Genomic DNA, 18,891 nt, shown 5'->3' with positions numbered 1-18,891 from the left:
AGGCAGGATCAATGAAAGGCGAGTTTGCTGGCGAAAAAGCAGCTCCGCCTAAGAGACCCCTTGGCTCTAGTAGCTGGGGAGCCGGCACCGGAGCGGTTAGCCTCTGCGCCCCTCGTATGAGTCCTTGTGGACTCCTTCCTTTCTGACCACTATCCCGGACCCACCTAGGTTTCCCACCCGACCCACGGCTCGGCAGTTACAAGGCCCAAAACTCGGGGCTGTAGAACAAGTCCAGGGCTAGAAATTAAAACAGGGAGGGGCACAGGGCATTGACTTTTACTCCTATTTCTTAGCTTGGTCAAATTGAGGTAGGTATTTCTTACTCTTTAGAGTCTTTCAGAAGTAAAAGGCCTCGGCCTGCCTGTTAACTGGGGGAAAAAACAAAACAAAACCTACCCCCAATCCGAACAGAAAGAGGCGACTCCTAAAAATGGGGTAATTAAATTCACGTGTGAACACTGTGCCTGCAAGAGTGTGTTTCTCATTAGCCCTCTTCCCTGGCGGCGAGGGCGGGCCGGCGGCATCGGTCGCTTCCATCTTCTGTTTTTCCTTCATCCTCCCCAACAGATCCAGTAATCCCCCCAAACCCTGATACATCCCTGTCCCAGGCGGGAACCCGCAAATGCCAGGCTCTCCCGGAGAATGAGGCTGCGGAGCCGCGCTGAGAACCACCGGGTGCCCCTTCCTCTGCCCGCGCCGGAAGAGGGAAGTGGCCGACACAATGAACTCCGACGTGGCCGGTCCAGGCCGCCTCAGCCCCCTCCTCCCTAATATTTTCCTTTCCTTGTAAATTCCTCCGCCTATCCCCACCCCCACCGCAGCCCAGGGTGTCCTAAATATCGACCCCTTAGATTTTCATTAAGAAAAATTAACTCTGGAGGAAACCTTCACTCTTAATTGTAATTGTCTGCAAACAGGCTGGACACGCCTGGTTGCCTTTTCCATTTTTTTTTTTTTTTGGTAACTAGACAAGACACCAATTATTGTTAGTAATGTTTAAAATAAAACAGGCTATGTTTCTTTAAATAACCTTAGACTTTCCAAACAGAATGGCTTCTAAATAATTATCCAGCGTTGAGAATTAAGCAGTCCTTACTGGTGCCAGGAAAAGGGGGAAATCGCAAAACTAAATATTATTCCTATTTAGCTCACAGGTTTGGGGAGAGAATATTCAGTCTTTTGTGTTTGCTTTTATTTTGGAGGTGAAAGAGATTATGTGTGCATAAAGAAACAATTAATGGGTGTAATTACAAACTGCCTTTTCTAGCCTGAGAGTTCAAAAACCTTGGCCTCCAAAATGAATCCACTACTCAAGTCTTGAAAATGGCAGAGAGGAATTAAGGAGAATAATACCCTGTAACAGCCTCTCCGATAACAGGAGGGCAGGCTGGGCAGTGAAAATAGTTTCTGGGCTGCTGGAGTTGGGAAGGAAAGCGCAACTGTTTCTTGTGCTTGAGCCTGAAGGTCCATAGCCGTGTTGGATTCCCAGGGGTAGAAATTGTTTTCAGTTCCCAGTAGTGAGAATGGCCCCACTGGCTTCAAACTGTGCCCTACAACTTGGAACACAGACTCAGCATCTAGAATTTAGGCCTCCTTTCCCCTATTATTTGAAACACACTGGCACTGGAACAGTTCCCTTCTCTAGTACTGTCCCCACAAGGATCTAACATCCTCTGACCCTGATAGAAGCTACAGGCAAGCAAACAGCCAATCTTTGCCCTAGCGGGGCTCCCTTATCGCAATTAAAGCCGGAGCCTGGACCAGCAGGCCGGGAAAGCAGAGGAAGCTTTGTGGCAGTTTCCTGCGTGTCATTCCACCGAGCCTGGCTGAGCCCAGGACTCAGCCTCATCTCCTCAATGAAATCAGGGAAGGACTCCTTGCCCTCGGAATGGGCACACAAAAACGACGTGAATTCCCCCCAATCAGATCGCCTAGGCTGCTGGTCAGGACCCGCGGAGTAGGAACGCCAGGCCGCCGCCATCCGGTCGTGATCATAACCGAGGCCTTGCCTGGGCCACAGCACACCAGGCCGAGATCCACAGCCCTAGACAGCCGCACCCCTCCAGCTCTTCCTCAGCAGATTCCCACCTCTGCTTGAACGCGCATGGAAAAATAAGAACCCCCCCCCACCCCGCTTTCCCCAAACAAGCCCTGTATCTCTCCCCCGGGTTCCTCCCAAAGGAATAGTTGGGGAGGAGACAGACAGAAAGAAAACTGGACACCGACTGAAGGTGAAAGAAAAAAGGAAGGAATAAACAAGGAAAAAAGAGGAAGGAAGGAGGGAAGGGAAGAAGGAAGAAAGAGTCAAAGGCAACTCCTGGGAGTAGACAGAGGTTTACACAGAGAAGGGTAAGTGACAAGACCAGTATCCCAGCCCCTGTCAGCCCTGTCCGCTTCCTAGTTTAGGCTGAATCTCCACTGGCAAAGCTATCTTTCCTCATCTGGTACCCCGGATTGGGCTGGAGGTGCCCCGGCCTTGCAGGAGAATGGCAGAGTCCCTGGCCAGGCGCAGGCCGGGAGCGGGAGAGGCCCAGGACAGAGGCGTGCGCCCCTGACCTTGAATGGCCCGGGGCTCAGAATTCCTACCACGCCCCTGGCGTCCGCGAAGAAGCAGGTAACCTGACCGTACCTGCTCCAGGCCAGGTAGGGGGGCGGGGGAGGGGGATGAGGCCGGCAGCCTGGCAGAGCATTGAGGAGGCAGGGTCCAGGCTCCCGTGCGGGATAAGCCGAGGTTGCCACCGCAGGCCTGGCACGACCAGGGGTTTGATGCCCCGCCCGGCCCGGCCCGGCCTCCGCGCTCACAGGTACCTGGAGACGATTTCAACTGAAGTAATGAAGGCAGTGTCGTGCTGTCGAGAGAAAGGTGGATCCCAACAACAGGAAACTACCTAAATCACCGACCAGTTCTGTTGCTGCCCGCTTGGAGCTGCCTCGCCCGCCACCGCCGCCGCCGCCGCCGCCGCCGCCGCCGCCGCCGCCGCCGCCAAGTGAGAACCCTGCGATCGCGCCTGGCCCCTCGCCAACCTGCGCCCGCCGCTGCCGCTGAGCGCCCCCGGGGCTGCCGCTAAGGCATCGCAGAGGAAGAAGCCACCGGCCCCGGTAAGGTAAACCTGGGAGAAGGAAGGTAAAGGGGAGAGGAAAATGGAAGGAGGCGAGAAAGCCAGAAGAGCGGAGGGAACGAGCAGTGTGCGCGCCTGTTTCCCAAATCTTGCAGCTCAGCGAGCCGGCGCGGCGCCGAGCGGCGGCAGCCCAGGGCGATTCGCATGCGCCAGGGACAGCTCGGAGCCCGGCTCCCTGTCTGGCCTCGGCCTCCCGCGCTCGCTCCCCACCACTCGCTCTCCCCCTCTCTCCCTCCCCGCCAGCCAGCCAGCCGGGGCTCGCGCTCCCGCGCCCCCTCCCCCCTGCTGTCGCCCCCCCCCCCCGCCTCCCGCGAGCAGGAAACGCGTGGCCCCGCCGAGGGCGACCAGGTGGGGGAGGCCGTGCTGGGGGCGGGAGGACCCAGGCAGCCCCGCCGCGGTCTACCTAGCCGCTGCCGCGGACGCTAGTGACCCGCTGTGGGCCCATCCTGCTCCCCGGAATCCTAGGCTGGGGGTCGTCGAGGACCAAGAGACCCACGAAAGAGCCAGCCTCTGCGAACCTCCCAGGGGGCTCCCGAAACAAATCCTGTTTGGCTTCCTCTGTCTATGCAGCTCCCTTCTCAACTGAAACCACTGGTCCAAGACAGCCACAATCCAGATATACTAGCAAGTCATAAAACTGAACAAAAGCCGACAAACCTTACGGCACCAGGGCTATAGGGCCCAGACAAATTACGACCGTCTAGGTAATATTTAAATAGATGCCTAAAGTAATTGCAGGGGGCGCGGGCTAGTCCTCCTGTTGTAAAAGCGGTGGACGGGATAAAGTGGAAGGTGAAGATAAGAAGTCAAAAAAAGAGGTAAAATTAAAAAGCTTCATTCCACAGCTTTTATTCTTCTATAAGAACATAAACATCATCTTTTTTTCCACGCACAGCAGCATTACAATATTAATTTATTCTGATTTAAGATTAGAAGTAAATAGAGCTAGAACTAACATTTATAATAATGATAGAATGCATTTGCATAAAACAAGATTGGCAATTTTCATAATAATAGACATTTATACAGATTTGTATTTTATAGTTTTTTCTTTTTCTGCACCTACAGGTTTGACCCTTTTATGCATGTAACTTCACAGTATAAAGGAAACCCAGCAATGTCTCCCTTCTCTAGTCTATTCCTCTTGCTCCAGACCTCCTCGGCTTCTGTGAATTTTGGAAAGAAAAGGGGGGAAAAGGGGGCAGAAACCTCTGCAGAACAGGGAGAATTGTGGTGTGCTTGTCGTATGTTACCAGTGGTAACAATTATTTAATGACAAAAAATGCACTAAATCTGCATGTATAAACAAAACTACATTCTATTATTTATCTACAGCCAGAAGGACATGGAAATTCAAAGTAACTGAAATAATTTAGTCCCACAATGCAAGACCTTACACAAACTGGAAGAGACGTTTCCTTCTCCTGGTCATTTCTTCTTCTTTTAAAGCTGAGCTATCTTACAGAGGAAGGAAAAATGAATCTTTCTGACTTTCTCAGTTTTACCAATCAGCCAAAGTCAAACCCTTTTGCCAACCTGCATGTCCATTTCTGCAAGCCCTTCTCTTTGCCAAGGAAAAAAAGAGAAAAGAAACCCAGGGGCCTGTGCCCCCTGATTAAACACAGCCCTGCACTCCAGGCAGGCAAGCCCGGTGGCGGCTCCTTGCACCATTGACCTCAGGCCAGACACCTCAGCTGCCTACAATGGGACCTCCGCCTTCCGGCTAGGTCGCCGGCCCCGCAGGAAACCAGCTGCACCCGGAGGACAGAGGCCATTTCAAGCAGTGGAACCCCGAGACAGCAAACCATCCCAGTCACCACTTGACACTTAGGACAGCATCTGTCTATGGAATTTTAGCGCGATATGGCTTTTTCCCCCAGAAAACAACAAATAAACCGGCACCAAGCAAACAGACAAAGAAACGAAAAGTCAGAACAAACCAGCCCTGCACAGATGTAACGGCCAGCGAGATGGCGAGTGTGGGAGGGAAGAATGGGGGGCTCCGGCACAGGTGCGAGTTCCTGGGCAGAGCCGAAGACAAGAGGGAGGAGAACGGTTCTCTGGACGCGAAAAGAACCACATTGCCTGGAGCTTCATCAGGAAAAATTAAAGTTGGCTGTGAGCTCCCGGATCCGGTTTTCTCGGTTCATTTTCTTCAGTTTCATCCTGCGGTTCTGAAACCAGATTTTAACTTGTCTGTCCGTGAGGTGGACGCTGCGGCTGATCTCTAGGCGCCGCTCTCGAGTAAGGTACATGTTGAACAGAAACTCCTTCTCCAGCTCCAGCGTCTGGTGCTTGGTGTAGGGGCAGCGCTTCTTCCGGCCGCTCTTTGCAGTGAGCCAGTTGGCTGCATTTTCGCCTTTGGAATTGCCTGGCATTTGAGAGAATAAAGAGGGGAAGGTTAAATCGAGGCCATGTGGGCTGCACGCAGGGTCGTCTCTACAGTATGAGGAATGCCCTAAGTCACCCAGAGAGAGTTATGCCCCCCCCCAGCCCCTTTTAGTTTGCCCAGGGACAGCAGTTCCTCCAAAAGTCATGTGTAAAATCAAGTGGGCCTCCCATCCACACCTACTCTCTTACATTTTCTTCCATTTTTCCCCCCAAACACCTGTTTTAGCACAAAGCTGCCATGCGCTTGCAGAGGGAATGGACTGGGAGGGCAGGCTGTATATCTTGAACTTAACGCCTTTTTTTTTTTTTTGCCTCTTGCCCCAAGGCAGACAAGCATTTCCCGCAACCCCCAGGATGGGGAGACAGGGGTGCTCACTTGGAAGGGGGGGCGGGCAACGTGGTTGTCTCACTCTAGCCCCGTGGTTACCCAAGGCCTGTTGAGGAGAGGGAGAAGGGCACAGCTGGGAGCTAGAGAAGGCACCAAAAACTGATTGGGGTCAAGGGCCCTCCCTCACGTCTCTCCAGGAGCCAGGGACGTGCAGTCTGGGCGGTTTCGAGTTCCAGGGGAAACGAAATGACCCCTCTCTGACTCTCAGATCAGGGCCCAGGCGTCCGGGACGGATCTGCCTTTTCTTGTCCCCGCAACGAGGATTCCCGCCCCTCAAGCAAGTTTGAAAAAAAGCAAGGGGGATCGTAAACTCGAACTTCGCCGGTTAATGGGCTTATTTATTGGTGCTGGCGGCTGCTTATTTTGGATGCCTTACAAACATCCGCGCTATCTGCGGGCGAGCCGCTTTCCCTCCCTCCCCCTCCCCCCCGCGTGGGCCGCGCCTCGCAGGCTGGGCCCAGACTGGGTTTTGGGTGCTCCGGGGCACGGAGAAGGGCATGCACAAGAAGGGAGTTGCTCGCCGGTGTCCTCGGCTCCAGTCGGAGTGAGGGGAGGCGAGAGCAGAGAACATCTCGGTGTGGGGCGCTAAGCCGGGACATGAATTTTTTACTGCGTCCCCACGCCCAAATATTAAAAAAGCAAGTTCACAAGGTCAGCCTGCCTGCAGCTCGGGCCAAGGCCGGCCGGCTGCTGTGCGGACTCCTGGCTCTCTGCTCCTTTCCCTTCTCTGGGTTTGCCTGTCTGCCAGCCCGCCTGACTGCGGAGCCCTTCAGCGCGCCCTGCTTACCCAGGGAGTCCTTCTCGGGCGAGGCTTTGCTGCTCTCGGAAGGGGCCGGGGAGAGCTCCTCCGCGGCCGAGGACGACGCGTGCGCCTCCTCGTCGCCCTGCGAGCCCCCGCCGCCGCCGCCACCGCAAGCCAGCGTGGGGGGCGGCGGCGAATCGAGGGCTCGCTCCTTCCGGGCTGCATCCACCGAACTGGAGGCGAGTGCGGGTGGCGGGTCGAAGCCGCGCCCCGGGGGCTGAGCGGGGAACGGGCCGGCGCCGAGCTGCGGCGCGCCGCCACCGCCGCCGCCGTAGCCCTTGGCGGTGCCATAGGCCTGAGAGAGGCGGAAGTAGCCGGGCACTGGCACCCCGCTGGAGGTACCCAGGGTGCAGCCGTCGGGCGGCGGGCCCCGCGGGAAGGGGGCCAGCTCGGCAGCGGCGGACGAGCCTTTGGGGCATTTGTCAGCCGAGTCGTAGAGGCAGTAGGAGCTCTCCTCTTTGATGTTCTGCGCGAAAGAGCACGAGGTGGCCTGCGGCGGGGGCTGGGGTGGTTGCGGTGGGGGCGGCGGCTGGGGCTGCTGCGGCGGCGGCGGCCCTTCGGGCTGCTCCATACGGCACGACCGGGGCGCTTCCAGCCACAGGTCTATAGGCGCCGGCGCGTAGCCGTGCGCCCCGGGACCCAGGCCCCCGCTGCCACCACCGCCGCCCGGCGACGCCGCCTCATTGCGCTTGCCTCCCAGAGCCGGGAAGATCCCGCAGCTCTGCAGCCCATAGGGCAGGTCGGCGGCGGACGGCAGGTAGACCCCGCCGTGGGCGTAGTAGCCGCCGCCGCCGCCGCCCCCAGCGCCGCCGCCACCACCGCCAGCCTCGCCTCTGCCGGAGCTGATGAGCGAGTCGACCAAAAAAGAGTTCGCGGCGGGGCTCTCCGAGCATGACATTGTTGTGGGATAATTTGGCGAAGGGAGCAGATAGCCCTTTCTGGCTGACATTTCTTGTGCAAAACATGCTGAATACGATTAGCAATCCCCCCGCACCGCGGCGGGCGCCCGCAGCCAATCCTGAGCCAGAGTTTCCGCGCGACCACTCCCAGTTTGGTTTCGTAGGCGCGGGGCCGCTCTCCGAGGGCGCCCTCCGAGCCCGCGATTGATATAAATATGTAATCTGTATTGATGGGCCGCAAGACGCACACCCGATACCTCAACCCAAAGGCCAGAAGCGACGGGGGCTGCCCCAACGTGGCTGGTGGGGGGCCTGGCCCCTGGGCTTGCTCCGCCCATGCCCGGACGCACGCCCTCCTTTGGGGTCTGTTTGAAGGGCCCCTGGGCCCCATGCAGTTAACAAGTGGTGTGTTTATGGTGCGCACCCCGGCCCTCTTTGGGGGCTCCCTGCTTTAATTTTTCGAATCAGCCACCAGACTTGGGTGCACTCTTAAAACACTAAGGGGGGGCTCAGTGCCTCAGGTTCTTCCCATTCAGCCCCAGACCCGGAGTTCTATCCCCAAGGTGGGGGACCTAGTCCTAAAATCACCAGGATCTTCAGAGTTTCCGAAATCCAGAGGAGACTGGAAGCTGGCAATCGCCACTTCTTTCTAGCATCCCTCACCGAACTTTCCCCAAAATGCAATGCCCTGGCCTCTCGGCCCCAAACCCGCTCCACTCCTCCTCCGCCAGTGGGTTGATCCATTTAGGATCTTTGCCTATGGTGTGCTCACCTGGCTTGCCTTCTCTGTAGCTCCTGTTGGTGAACTTTGGTGGGCTGGCATCAGTCGGGGGGCGGGGGTCGAGGCGACTGACAGCTTTGGCTGAAAGACTTCCCCACCCTTGCCCCCAGGCCAGAGCCAGGTCCAGGTACCCCACAGCCAATCACCCTGACAGCCTCCAAGCTCATACGCCTTTTGGGGGGAAGTGAAAAAAGGGTTGATCTTGAGGGCCTTTGGCTTATCCGGAGGGGAAGACCTGGAGGAGGAAATTGGGGTGGGGGACGGCCAACGAACACCTCTGCCACCCAATTCTCGAATTCTCCCTTTAGCCTTGGCATTCGCACCCGGGGGCTACGACAAGAACCAGTGTCACCACACTCCTGCCTCTGTCCCCTCCCCTTCTCCCCCTCCCCCTCCCCCCTCCCCTCCAAACCCACGGATGGGGCAGCCCTCACTCCCGTGGTGTGAGCATTTTAACGAGGCCCGTGGTGAGGAAATCCGTTCCCTGTGAGGCCTGGCTGGGCTCGTGGCCCAGTTATAGGCGCGTTCGGAGGCCAGGCCCTTTGCTCAACAGACACCCAGGCCGCCTCCTTCCCTGGTCGTAGGGACCGCGCTCTTAGTGAACTGGAAACGGCCGGCCCAGGGCGCTAGCCCCCAAGTGTGGGCCTCATACATGTCTCAGGAAACGCGACGTTTTCCGGCCGGATCCAGGGAGCCCAGGAGGTCGTTGCCTTGTCCCTGGCCTGCGGGCTAGGGCTAGAGCTCTCCAGGATGCCCCAGGCCTGCCCGCTCCGCCAGCTCCGGCCCCTGCAGCGGGCTTGAGTCGCGCGGCTGCACGCCGGCATCTCGGGAAGCAGACCGCTCAGGCCTCGGCGGTCGGCGGCGGGGAAAGACCCTTGCATCCCGGGTGATTTGCCGGGCACTTGGCCTTGTTCTTCCCAATATGAACCCAGGCGGAGGAGGAAGCCGAGTCTGGGAGGACCCAGAGAGAGAGTACGGGAGAGCAGGCGGCAGAGCCCCGGCGCTGGCTTCTGAGATGTCAGCACGCAGTTGCGGTCTCTGCCGGCAGCGGCTGCTCAGCTCGGCGCGCAGCACCCGGAGGCCGCGCCACCGCTTGCGCTGCGCTCCAGCCACTTCTACTTCTGCGCCCCGCGGTGACCGGCTCCGAGGACTGGGCCTCTGGGGTGGAGAAGAGAACAGAAAGAAAGGAAAAGAGGAGAGGACAGAGGGAGAGAAAAGAGAGAGGTAGAAAAGGAGAGAGCCACCTCTCTCCAATCAGGATCTTGAGGCGGCCGAGCAACGCCGCCGAATCAAGTGAAGGGTCGGTGCCGAGCTCAGGAAATGTCCTTCGCTCTCCGTATCGCTCAAATGCCTCAAACGCACAAGGCCAAGGCAAATTTCCATCAGGCTAGGCCCACGAGATCAACGAACTTGAGGACCAGAAGTTTCAGAGTAAGGCAGCCTAGGACCTCTCCCCAGATGGGCTTAGTCCTTACCCAGCTTGTCAGGAGAGTGAAACTGACTGGGACTGTTGTGTTCAGCAGAGCTACTGGGAAATGCCACAGAGCCAAGGGCTGCCTGAGAAGGAGGCTTTGCCCCTTAGTACTGTTCATGCCTATCAGGAAATTTCTGCCCGGAGAGAAGTAGGTTCCGCCTATAGGAGAGGGTTCCTTGAGAAGAATGAGCCCCCGCAGGTAAGTGCGCCAGGACTGGGTGCTTTTTCAGTCAAAATGATGCAGAAAGCAACTTCCCAGACCACAGGTTTGGAAGGGCCAGTGGCCACAGGAGAAAAATGCTTGAGATAGTGGAGGCTAAATAAAATAAAGTGAAAGACAATGATCTAAACTTGTCTTTCTTAATATTTTTGAAAGTTGGACCCCCTTTGGTAAATCTAAGGCCACGTTCGGACTCTTACCCTGTGAAAAATGTGAATCTGTGCATTCCTACAATTTGACCCAGTCATTTTCAGGGAATTCACAGACTCCCTCAAAGCCTTTTCCTTGGCCTCTCCAGAATGTTCCAAGACTCTGGGAATTCAGTAGCCCTGCCAGTTTGACTGGTAAGACAAGCTGGGTTCCCGGCTGTAGGCAGCTCAGGCCCCATCTAGTCAGAGCTCTGTAGGGTGGCCAAATGGCCTTCTAGGCTGAATGGGATCCAAGAGCATGCACGCTCCAACAAGGTTACAAATATCAGTTTGGTGCCGTGTCTGTTATGAGAAGGCCACCGCGGCTGAGGAGTAGAGGAGGTGGAAAGGCGGCTGTGGGCTCACAGACCGTGGCATTGGCACTTGGGTCTTCACGGATCTTTGGGGAGAGTTGGATATTTCTCCCTATCATCTTTCCCCCTCTTCTAATAAGCCAAATGGGATGTTGAGTTTGTGCTTTCTTGTTTGGAAAAAAAAAGAAAGAAACAATATGTAAACCCGTGTGGGATCTTCTCTCTGGCCCTCTCTACCTCCTCTGCTGAGCCGAGAGCAAGAGTGAATGGAGAGCCCATGGGTGCACTTGGGACACAGATTGGCTTTCCCTGCTGACTTGGACAAGAAGATATCCAGAAAGCAAAAGCTCAAGTCAAATGCCGCTACCTTCTCAGTTAGTCTTGGAGCTCCCAGCACCCCCGATCGCCCCCAAGGCTCCACACTCCCCAGACTAACATGGAGGTGTTAGCCTCCTCAATAAAATATTCCATTTATTGATCATCTCAGCTTTCCCAGGGTTCCCCACCCCCAAGAAATTAAGAAAAGCAATTCAATGGTCGGCTTCTGGACACTCTCTCCCTCTCGTCCATTTGCCTTCTTTTTCTCTCTTTCCTCCTCTTTCCCAGCTGCCGAATTTCTCTCTTGGTGGTCAGAATGCCTTTGACCTAAAACTCTCTAGTGTCTGCCTGCTTCGAGGCCTGTGCAGTTGCCGGGGCCCACATTTTATTTAGGAGTAAATATTGCTCATTTCTACCTGGTTCATTACACCCCATTCAGCTATGGAGCTGAAGTAAATGCCAGGCTAGTGAAATAAGCCCTCTGTTGAGAATTACCCTGCAGTTTACCAGATAGTGGATTCCCTCTCCTGAGTAGGCCCTTGCAAACCACGAGAAATAATAAACTGTTATTACCAAAAAAATTCTTACAAAAAATACCAGGTACTGAGATTGAGATAGCCAGTAAACAATTTGTATCTGGAGGTTGCTCTCAGTGCTTTCTGGGTGCAGTATTATCTGATCGGCCGTGGAGTTGAGATGCAGCCCCGGAGAGGGAAAATAAATGCTACTTTGACATATTCCGCTTTAACAAAAATTCTGGACTTTTTCGATTCATGTATTTACTGCATAGTTTAAATTTTGGCAGGAGCAAAGACCTGCTTCTTCCATTCGTCTTTAAGAATGTCAACATTTTCAGGGATACAGAATTTGATGTGTCTTTTTAGAATCAGTCTATCCCTAAACATCCTGCTTAAAAGTTTTTTCTAAATCCAGCCACTGAACTGGCCCTTCTCTCCTGATGGGGGAAGTGTTGGAGACTTTTTTCGTACACCCCTCACATACACCCCTCAATTGCAGTATCCTCAGTTTTGTCCATCATAAACTGCCTCTGGCCTAGAAATGATATGAGGAAAGGCTTAAGCTGCAAAGAGCACTGTGTGGGCGCCCACTCCTTGCTTTATTCTGGTAGAGTTTGAGAGACCATACTCAACAAAGACTGGTGACTGTGATCGGCAAAATTATATACTCATACACGGCAGCATCTACGGCAGCATCTACTTTCTATGAGATTCCCCCCACCCCACTCACCCATGCACGGCATATTTGTAAAAAGAAAATAACCATTTCAAGAAACTAATGAAAACATACTGGAATAAAAAATTTAAATATAGGAAAAGAGGGAATTTGAGTTTGGCTTCCGAAATGTAAGTGACATGATTATTTTAAACGTGTTTTATGACACTCTGATGGAGAGATTGTTTGATCAGAGTTTATCCTCACTGCCAGCCTTGGGATCAATACAATTTTTGCACGTTTGCGAAATATGTAAAATATCTCATTTTTACATCTAAGAAATTGCTGCAAACCTCCAGCCAGGTTTATAGCGGTACAATCCAAATAAGCAACACAGGTTTCTTTGGTAGCCTCAAAAATATAACGCGACTTCTCCGAATTGGCCTTTTTCGGAACAAAGGTTACCTCCGGTCTGTTCGGCAAACCTAGAGAACGCACCTAGTAGGAAATCGGCTACTTCCCTGACTTCTGCCCCAGTGACCACAGTCGCTGACCACTTCATCATTTCGAGGAGAAACTCTGTTTTCCCCAGTCCCTCCATCTCCTACCCCGCCTTTTTTTTAACCACCATAAGCCGGTATGCCAGCACAGCCAGGAGGATGCTCCCCATCCCTGGTTCATCCTTTTTGAGTATTTCTACAAAATCTAAAGATCGCCTCAGGTGAAATGCTGGCGCAGAGAGTTAAAACCGTCAACCTCCACTGGGGCCTCCCCCTGCTTTCCAACCTTAGGGAGCGATGGGAGAAGGGGGGTGGGGTGGGTCGAGCGCCTATAGCGTCACCCCCGAGCTCACACACCCAGCCACTTTCCCCAGCCCTGCTCAGACACCCGGCCCCGCTCCCGCCCCAGCCAGATTGAAATTGCTAAACTTGTGGCCTCTTACCTTGACACATTTCCGAAATCACTGCCAAGGGACAGCTGGCTTCTCCGCGCCGCGACGCCTGCGAGGCCTAGAGAAGGCGCGTTGCTTTAAATTACAACACCAACCACTTCTTGAAGGTGAGCCCCCCTTTTTTTTGATACGGAGGAGAGCGGGACAAGTGAAATAAGGTAACGTGCTGCTCTTAGTACCAGAAGCGAACAAAGGCCAAGAATCGCGCTGGGGTTCCCCGCTCCCCGGCGGCTTTGACATTGATCGGAAGTGCGCCATCTCGTGGCGGCCGAGCGCCTAGACCCGGCCCGAACTCCGGCCCGCAGCCGGGAGAGGAGAGCAGGCTCAAGGCAGAGACAAGGAGAGAATGTGCCCAGCCCGCTGCTAAAGAGATCTCATTTTTACATCTAAGAAATTGCTGCAAAACCCCAGCCGGGTTTATAGCGGCGCATTCCAAATATGCAAATAGGCCGGCCCCGGACGGGTTTACGACCACATTGTCACAGCCATCGGAGGATGGGCTTTTATAGGGCTCAGAAATCAAACCCGCGCCCGCTCGCCGCCGCCCGCCCTCGAACAGTCCTCCTGGCTAGACTCTCCCTAGCAACTTGTGAGACTTTGGTTAATCTTTAACCGTCCCAAAGGAAGTCTTTCCTTAAATCCTGGGCTTCCCTGCCCGCTCCCTCCCTGCCCCGCAGGAGAGTCCTTGTTCACCTCTGTGTGTCTATCAACCTAGACATTCATCTCGGGGTCTGTCCCATTCCCCTTTGAGCTTGATTTTCCCAGTCGCGCCAGTTAGACAAACACACAAACAAATAAACAAAGCTGGGGTCTGGGGTCTGGGGTCTGGGGCCTCTCTCCAAATTCCATCCCCTCTGCTGCTCTCTCTGATCCTGCCTGGGTGGCTAGGGAGAGAGAATGGGATGGGGTGGGATGGGATGGGATGGGGTGGGGTGGGGTGGGGTGGGGTAGGGGTGAGAGTGGGGGGTAGTGGGGGTGGGTGAGGTGGGGGGTGGGGTGGGGTGGACAAACAAAAGGCACTGGCCTTTCACCCTGCCCCTCAAGGTTATGGGTGATGTCCAAATTTAAGGCAGAAGTTCAAAGGCAGGAAACAAAGAAAACCAGCATCTTTCTTTCCCCAAAGGGAAAAGGCAGCCTCAGCTGGGAGCTGGGGAGAAAGCGCCCTTAGATACTCCTGTGAGTCTGCTCTTTGTACCCAGACCAGTCTCCCCCTTGCTGAAGGGCACCCTAGAGTGTTTCCACTTCAGGCCTTCTAGTTTGGAGATGAGTGAGCCCAGCCTGGGATCAGACTCATTGGCCACCTCAAGTCCCAAGGCTTTCTCTCAGGTCTGGGTCAGTCTGAGGGGATGAAGCCCCATATTCCAGGCCCTGGGATACCCCATTCCTGAGACCTCACTTCCCCAAAGGACCTGGCCATTCACCTTGACTTCCTAAGCCTGGCTTCTAATGGAGTTAAACCCTGAATAAGCCACCTCCCCACCTCCTCAGAGGCCTAGTAACTTGCCTCTTTCCTAAGGGGGGTAGTGGTACTGGGGGGGTGACATTTGGCAGTAAAAGGCGAGTAGGGAGAGGAATGTCACACCAGGACCCAATACTCAAGTTTCCACAGACTTTATTTTCCTTGTGCCCTGTCGCCCATATACATGCTGCGACTTATGTGATGGGCTAGAACGGAGAAGAAGCCATTATTCCCTTTACACGCAGAGCCACCAGATGCTTCTTCACATGGGGAGGCACAGGAGATTTAATGGGAGGGTGTCTACCTTTCTCAGCTGAGGGCCCCAGACCCTGACTGGCTGAACTACCTCAAAGTATCTCCCTAATGCTTTTCAAATATTGCAAAAAATTAAAAATACCATTTCCAACACCCTTCCCATCCCCTCCAATACCCCAAAGACAATCAACTAATGGCAAAAAAAAAAAATGTATTCAAACAAAATAGGTTATGGTTCCTTTATTTACAAGTCTTTGAACACCATCCCTGTATGAAGCGTACATTCAAATATTTTTAGCAGTGAGTGAGTTTAACCGTGGAACACTGTAAACAGATAGAGCCTTTAAATATTCTCTTCATCATCTTTTTTCCCCCCCTCTACATTGCATCTTTTAAAATTCACTTTGGTTCTTGCAGGGAAATATATATATATAATATAATATTTATCTTTTAAAATAATTCCAAATCACTCTTGAGCTCTTGGAAGATCACCGAAAGCTTCCAAGCTCAGTTCTGGGGTGGCAAAGGGCAGAGTACGGCGTGGAAACTGGGCATTTGGGGGACTCAACCCCTCATAGCTGGGGACTGCTGGCCAGGCCCGCCGCTTCACTGAGCAAATCCAAGCTTGAATTAAGTGTGGCACAGACTTTGCCAAATTGCCGCACTCCACAGGCATTTCCTGCAGGGATCCGGGGGCCAGCGACCTGGGTGCAGCCTCTAGGCTTTTTGATGTCTTCCACCTCAGGGAATGGTCTGCTCTGCCACCAGGTTTTAGGCCCAAAGTGGCAGGCCAGACGAAGACCCTCGTCGGTAGGAAAAACTAGGTGGGTTGCAGAAGGCAGTCGACCGCTAGAAGCTCGGGCCTAGGACGGTGGGGTGAGTGCCTAGGAAGAGTGGAGAGCCACTGATGCCACCTAGGATGGTAGATTATTGTTCCCCTCAAGGATCAACAGCTCTTTCCCACCTTGCCTCGACCTCTTAATCCAGTCATCTTTCACATTAGCTTTGGAAAGCAGCCCCAATCCAGACATCTAGGAATCCTCCCCTTTCCTTCTGCTCCTTTTCCCAAACTGAATGGGGTTTGGCGATCTTGACACAGCCGTCCTAGAGGTGACCAGGCTCTGTGTGGAGGGTCCTGGGTTGGGATCATTTTCCTCGGGGGGCCGGGAAGGGGGCCCAGTCCCTGATGGAGACCACACCCAGCTCAGAGCTCTAGCAGTCTCCAAAGGTGAACCACCAGAGGCCCCACACCATTCATTCTCCTTGATGCACAACTCTCTGAATCCAAGTATCATTAGAAATCTTAACCACCACAGGGCGGCCTCCTTCCAGGCTGTCTCCGTGTATTGCCTTCTCGCTCTTGCACATCTCCTTTCTTCAAAAGTCACCACATGCCTTGACCTTGTCAAGGGCAAAATCTGCATATAATCTCCTGTGTATGAAGCCCCCCACCCAGGTCCAGCTGGCTGGAGCCTTTAGAGAAGCGGATTGGCCGAGTAGTACTGTAAACGGTCTCTGTTAATTTTTTTTTCCTTCATTCTTCTGTTCTGAAACCAGATTTTGACCTGACGGTCGGTGAGGTTGAGCATGCGGGATAGTTGCAGGCGTTTCTCTTTGTTGATGTACACACTGAAGAAGAACTCGCGCTCTAGCTCCCGGATCTGGTACTTGGTGTAGGGGCAGCGCTTCTTTCGGGTTCGTTGGCCACCTGTGAAGGACGAAAGAGGCAGGGCGTGAGCCAGGTGTGACGGTTGCAATCCATCCCAGAGCCCCAAGTGAAGGGAAAGGGCTGGCCTCAGGGAATGGAAGCCCTGCCCCAAGCCCAAGCAAGGTCCCCTTACTAGGTCCCTGCCTTCAGGCTCTTACTGCCGGCTGGGGGAGAGGCTGCGGGAGGAAGTTCAGCTCCGGATAAAAGCCAGCTCCCTAGATAGGCCCCCAGGGAAGCTGCTTACTCTGCTCCGGAGCAGAAAGGAGGGTTCCTCACTGCAACAGGCGAGTTAGTGCCCCGGAAACCTCTTTCAAGGCGGCGAGTGGGGGTTGCCGGCTGCCTCCAGGCCGGCCAGACTAAACAAACAGCCGCCCGCGACCATTTCACCTTCCAGCACCTGGGCGGCCGAGTCCCGAGGCAGTAAAGGCGGCCCCAGCCCCAGACTTTATCGGCTTCGGCGGGACTCGGCCCTCGTTAACATCTGGGGGCAGCTGCCAGGTCTTTGTCAACCTAAGTCCTGGCCACCAGCTCCTGCCTCCCCGGCCAGCCCCCTGGCTTCCGCGGGGTGGGGAGGGGGCAGCGGAAGCCCCCTACCTCGGGCCTTCCCTAAGGACCAAGGCCACCCAGCCATCCTGGTGCCCTGGCCGGGCTGGGGTGCTGTCCCCGATAGGCTGGAGGACAGAGGGGTTTCGCAGAGCTGCAGGCAGGCTCTACTTGTGCCCCTTTCAATAAAACGCCACCAGAAGTAAAGAAAAAACCCGCTTTTGACAGATTGAATAACAATTGTAACATGCAGTCGGACAGAAGGCAGCACACGTAATTGCCACTGCGCCCAAGGAAAATGGCTTCCTTTGGACAAAAAGGCCAACTTTGGGTTAATTTGTTTCTTTTAATATATTGCTCGAGCTAAGCGGGCTATTTTATCTGTTAAACACGCTCCTAGCGCCATCGTTAAACACCGATGCCTTTGAATCCCGGCCGGGACTACAGTCCCGGCGCAACACATGGCTTTTATAAAAATCTCCGGATTACCTCGCTATCAAAGGCTCCCGAACCCTTTCAGGGAGAATTTACAGGCGCCCACCTCCGGCTCCCCAGCCCCGAGCTGGCCCCGAGCGGGGTCGAGCTGCTGGGCTTGGGAGCCGAGAAGGGAAAAAAGGGGAAAAGGGAGTTTTTTTGTTGGTTTTTTTTTTTGCAGGCATGCCTTAGCCGGTGGGTATTTCACGGCCAATTTCAGCACTCGCCACGTGATCCCGCCTTTTATAACAAAGTTTTGTTGGGGGGAAACCTAAAGGCCCTTCATAAACCTTATATGCTTATAAAACAGCATATAAAAATTTAACAGCGGTGCTGCGCTAGATTTCCAACTCCCCTTTCATAAAGCGCAGGGCGCGCTGCCTTTTATACGTACTGGAGCCGCCGGCCTTGTCCTCAGTGTGGCCGGAAGACGACTCGGGGCTGCTGCTGCTCTCGGGGCGCCGCCGCCGCTCCTTTTCCTCCGCCGCCGCCGCCGCCTCCCGGCAGCCGCCGGCGCCGCTGTCCGAACTTGAAGTTGCCGGCGTGCCCGTGGCCGCTGCCGCCGCCGCCGCCGCCGCCGCGGAGGTCGCCGCGGCCGCCGGGGGCCCCTTCTCGGCGCTCTTGTCCCCTGGGTAGTCGGAGGAGGCGAGGTTTTCCGGGGTGCCGTAGGCCGTCTCGAAAAACTGGTCGAAAGCCTGCGGCAGGACGCCGTTCCTGCCCACCGTGCTATAGAAATTGGACGAGACGGCGGGGGTGGGGTGGTGGTAGACGTTGGCCGAGCTCTTGGCCAGCACGTCGCCAGGCACGCCGGCTGCGCTGGGCGCCTGCAGGCAGTCTCTGTGCACGAGCTCCTCCGCGGAGTAGCAGTGGGCCAGATTGCCGCGGGGGTGCCATTTAGTGGCGGGCTCAATGGCGTATTCTCTGAAGGTCACTTCGCGCACGGGTTGGACCTGGGGCAGGTTGGAAGAGTAGGAGTATGTCATTGGGCGCGAAGACGGGGTCTGGGGTAGAAAAGAAGGGAGGCTGGAGAAATCTGGACCCGAGACGTAGTAAGTACAACTTGGCAAATACATGTTAGAGGAGCAGGGACCACGCTCATCAAAATCCATCATTGGGCTACCTTGGGCTCTCCGCAGTAGCCGAGCTTAACATGATTCTCCACTGCAGCTGCCTCTTTGAAGCGGATCCGTGAAGTAGAAATTTGGAGACGTAAGCTGACGTGGAAATCTATCCCCATCCTTAGCAGGGAGGTGCTGGTCATGTGACCCGATGTTGAAATTGACAAGCTGCGAGCGAGTCCGGTTTTTTTTTTTTTTTCCCTTTCCTTTTTTCCCCCCCTCCCTCCCCGGCTTCCTTTCTTTGTAGCCACCTCAGGGGAAGCAACAGATCGTCACTCGGTGTTCTCACCGAAAGCACGTAATCGCCGGTGTAAC

The 18,891-nt window shown here is 54.8% G+C and overlaps 2 protein-coding genes and 1 long non-coding RNA gene across 5 annotated transcripts; 1 reads left to right on the top strand and 2 right to left on the bottom strand.

Moving 5' to 3' along the window:
* The first annotated feature begins 1,743 nt into the window (after positions 1-1,743).
* Positions 1,744-4,324, top strand: LOC129552516 (uncharacterized). Of its 2 annotated transcripts, XR_016037044.1 has the most exons (4): positions 1,744-2,349; positions 2,805-3,099; positions 3,690-3,937; positions 4,188-4,318. It is a non-coding gene; the product is annotated as an uncharacterized LOC129552516 (long non-coding RNA). The 2 variants fall into 2 exon arrangements; XR_008685252.2 differs by lacking the exon at positions 3,690-3,937 and having other exon boundaries at positions 4,188-4,324.
* Positions 3,940-13,394, bottom strand: HOXA10 (homeobox A10). 2 transcript variants are annotated; one of them, XM_088834601.1, is made up of 2 exons: positions 13,011-13,394; positions 3,940-5,490 (listed from the first exon to the last, which is right to left on the bottom strand). In XM_088834601.1, the coding sequence occupies exons 1-2, from the start codon at positions 13,018-13,020 to the stop codon at positions 5,216-5,218; spliced, it is 285 nt and encodes a 94-aa protein (XP_088690727.1). In that variant the 5' UTR covers positions 13,021-13,394; the 3' UTR covers positions 3,940-5,215. The 2 variants fall into 2 exon arrangements, with proteins under 2 accessions (XP_088690727.1, XP_055276950.2); XM_055420975.2 differs by lacking the exon at positions 13,011-13,394 and adding an exon at positions 6,686-7,775 and having other exon boundaries at positions 5,216-5,490.
* Positions 13,395-14,991: 1,597 nt separating this feature from the next.
* Positions 14,992-18,691, bottom strand: HOXA11 (homeobox A11). Its single transcript, XM_055420254.2, has 2 exons — positions 17,853-18,691; positions 14,992-16,441 (listed from the first exon to the last, which is right to left on the bottom strand). Exons 1-2 carry the CDS (start codon positions 18,568-18,570, stop codon positions 16,209-16,211), a joined length of 951 nt encoding a protein of 316 aa, XP_055276229.1. The 5' UTR covers positions 18,571-18,691; the 3' UTR covers positions 14,992-16,208.
* Positions 18,692-18,891: the final 200 nt, after the last annotated feature.

The sequence above is a fragment of the Moschus berezovskii genome, chromosome 3, assembly GCF_049115385.1.
Source record: "Moschus berezovskii isolate FMDL1 chromosome 3, NW_MosBer_1.0, whole genome shotgun sequence".
NCBI classification, from domain to species: domain Eukaryota; kingdom Metazoa; phylum Chordata; class Mammalia; order Artiodactyla; family Moschidae; genus Moschus; species Moschus berezovskii.
Note: the sequence above shows the minus strand (reverse complement) of the source record. Positions and strands in the feature narration are given on the sequence as shown.

Coding starts and splice junctions, on each gene's coding strand:
- HOXA10 (XM_055420975.2), bottom strand. CDS start 7,649: ATGTCAGCCAGAAAGGGCTATCTGCTCCCTTCGCCAAATTATCCCACA. Junction 5,491..6,685: donor GCCCGAGAAGGACTCCCTGG/GTAAGCAGGGCG, acceptor CTCAAATGCCAG/GCAATTCCAAAGGCGAAAAT.
- HOXA11 (XM_055420254.2), bottom strand. CDS start 18,570: ATGATGGATTTTGATGAGCGTGGTCCCTGCTCCTCTAACATGTATTTG. Junction 16,442..17,852: donor GGACAAGGCCGGCGGCTCCA/GTACGTATAAAA, acceptor CGTCCTTCACAG/GTGGCCAACGAACCCGAAAG.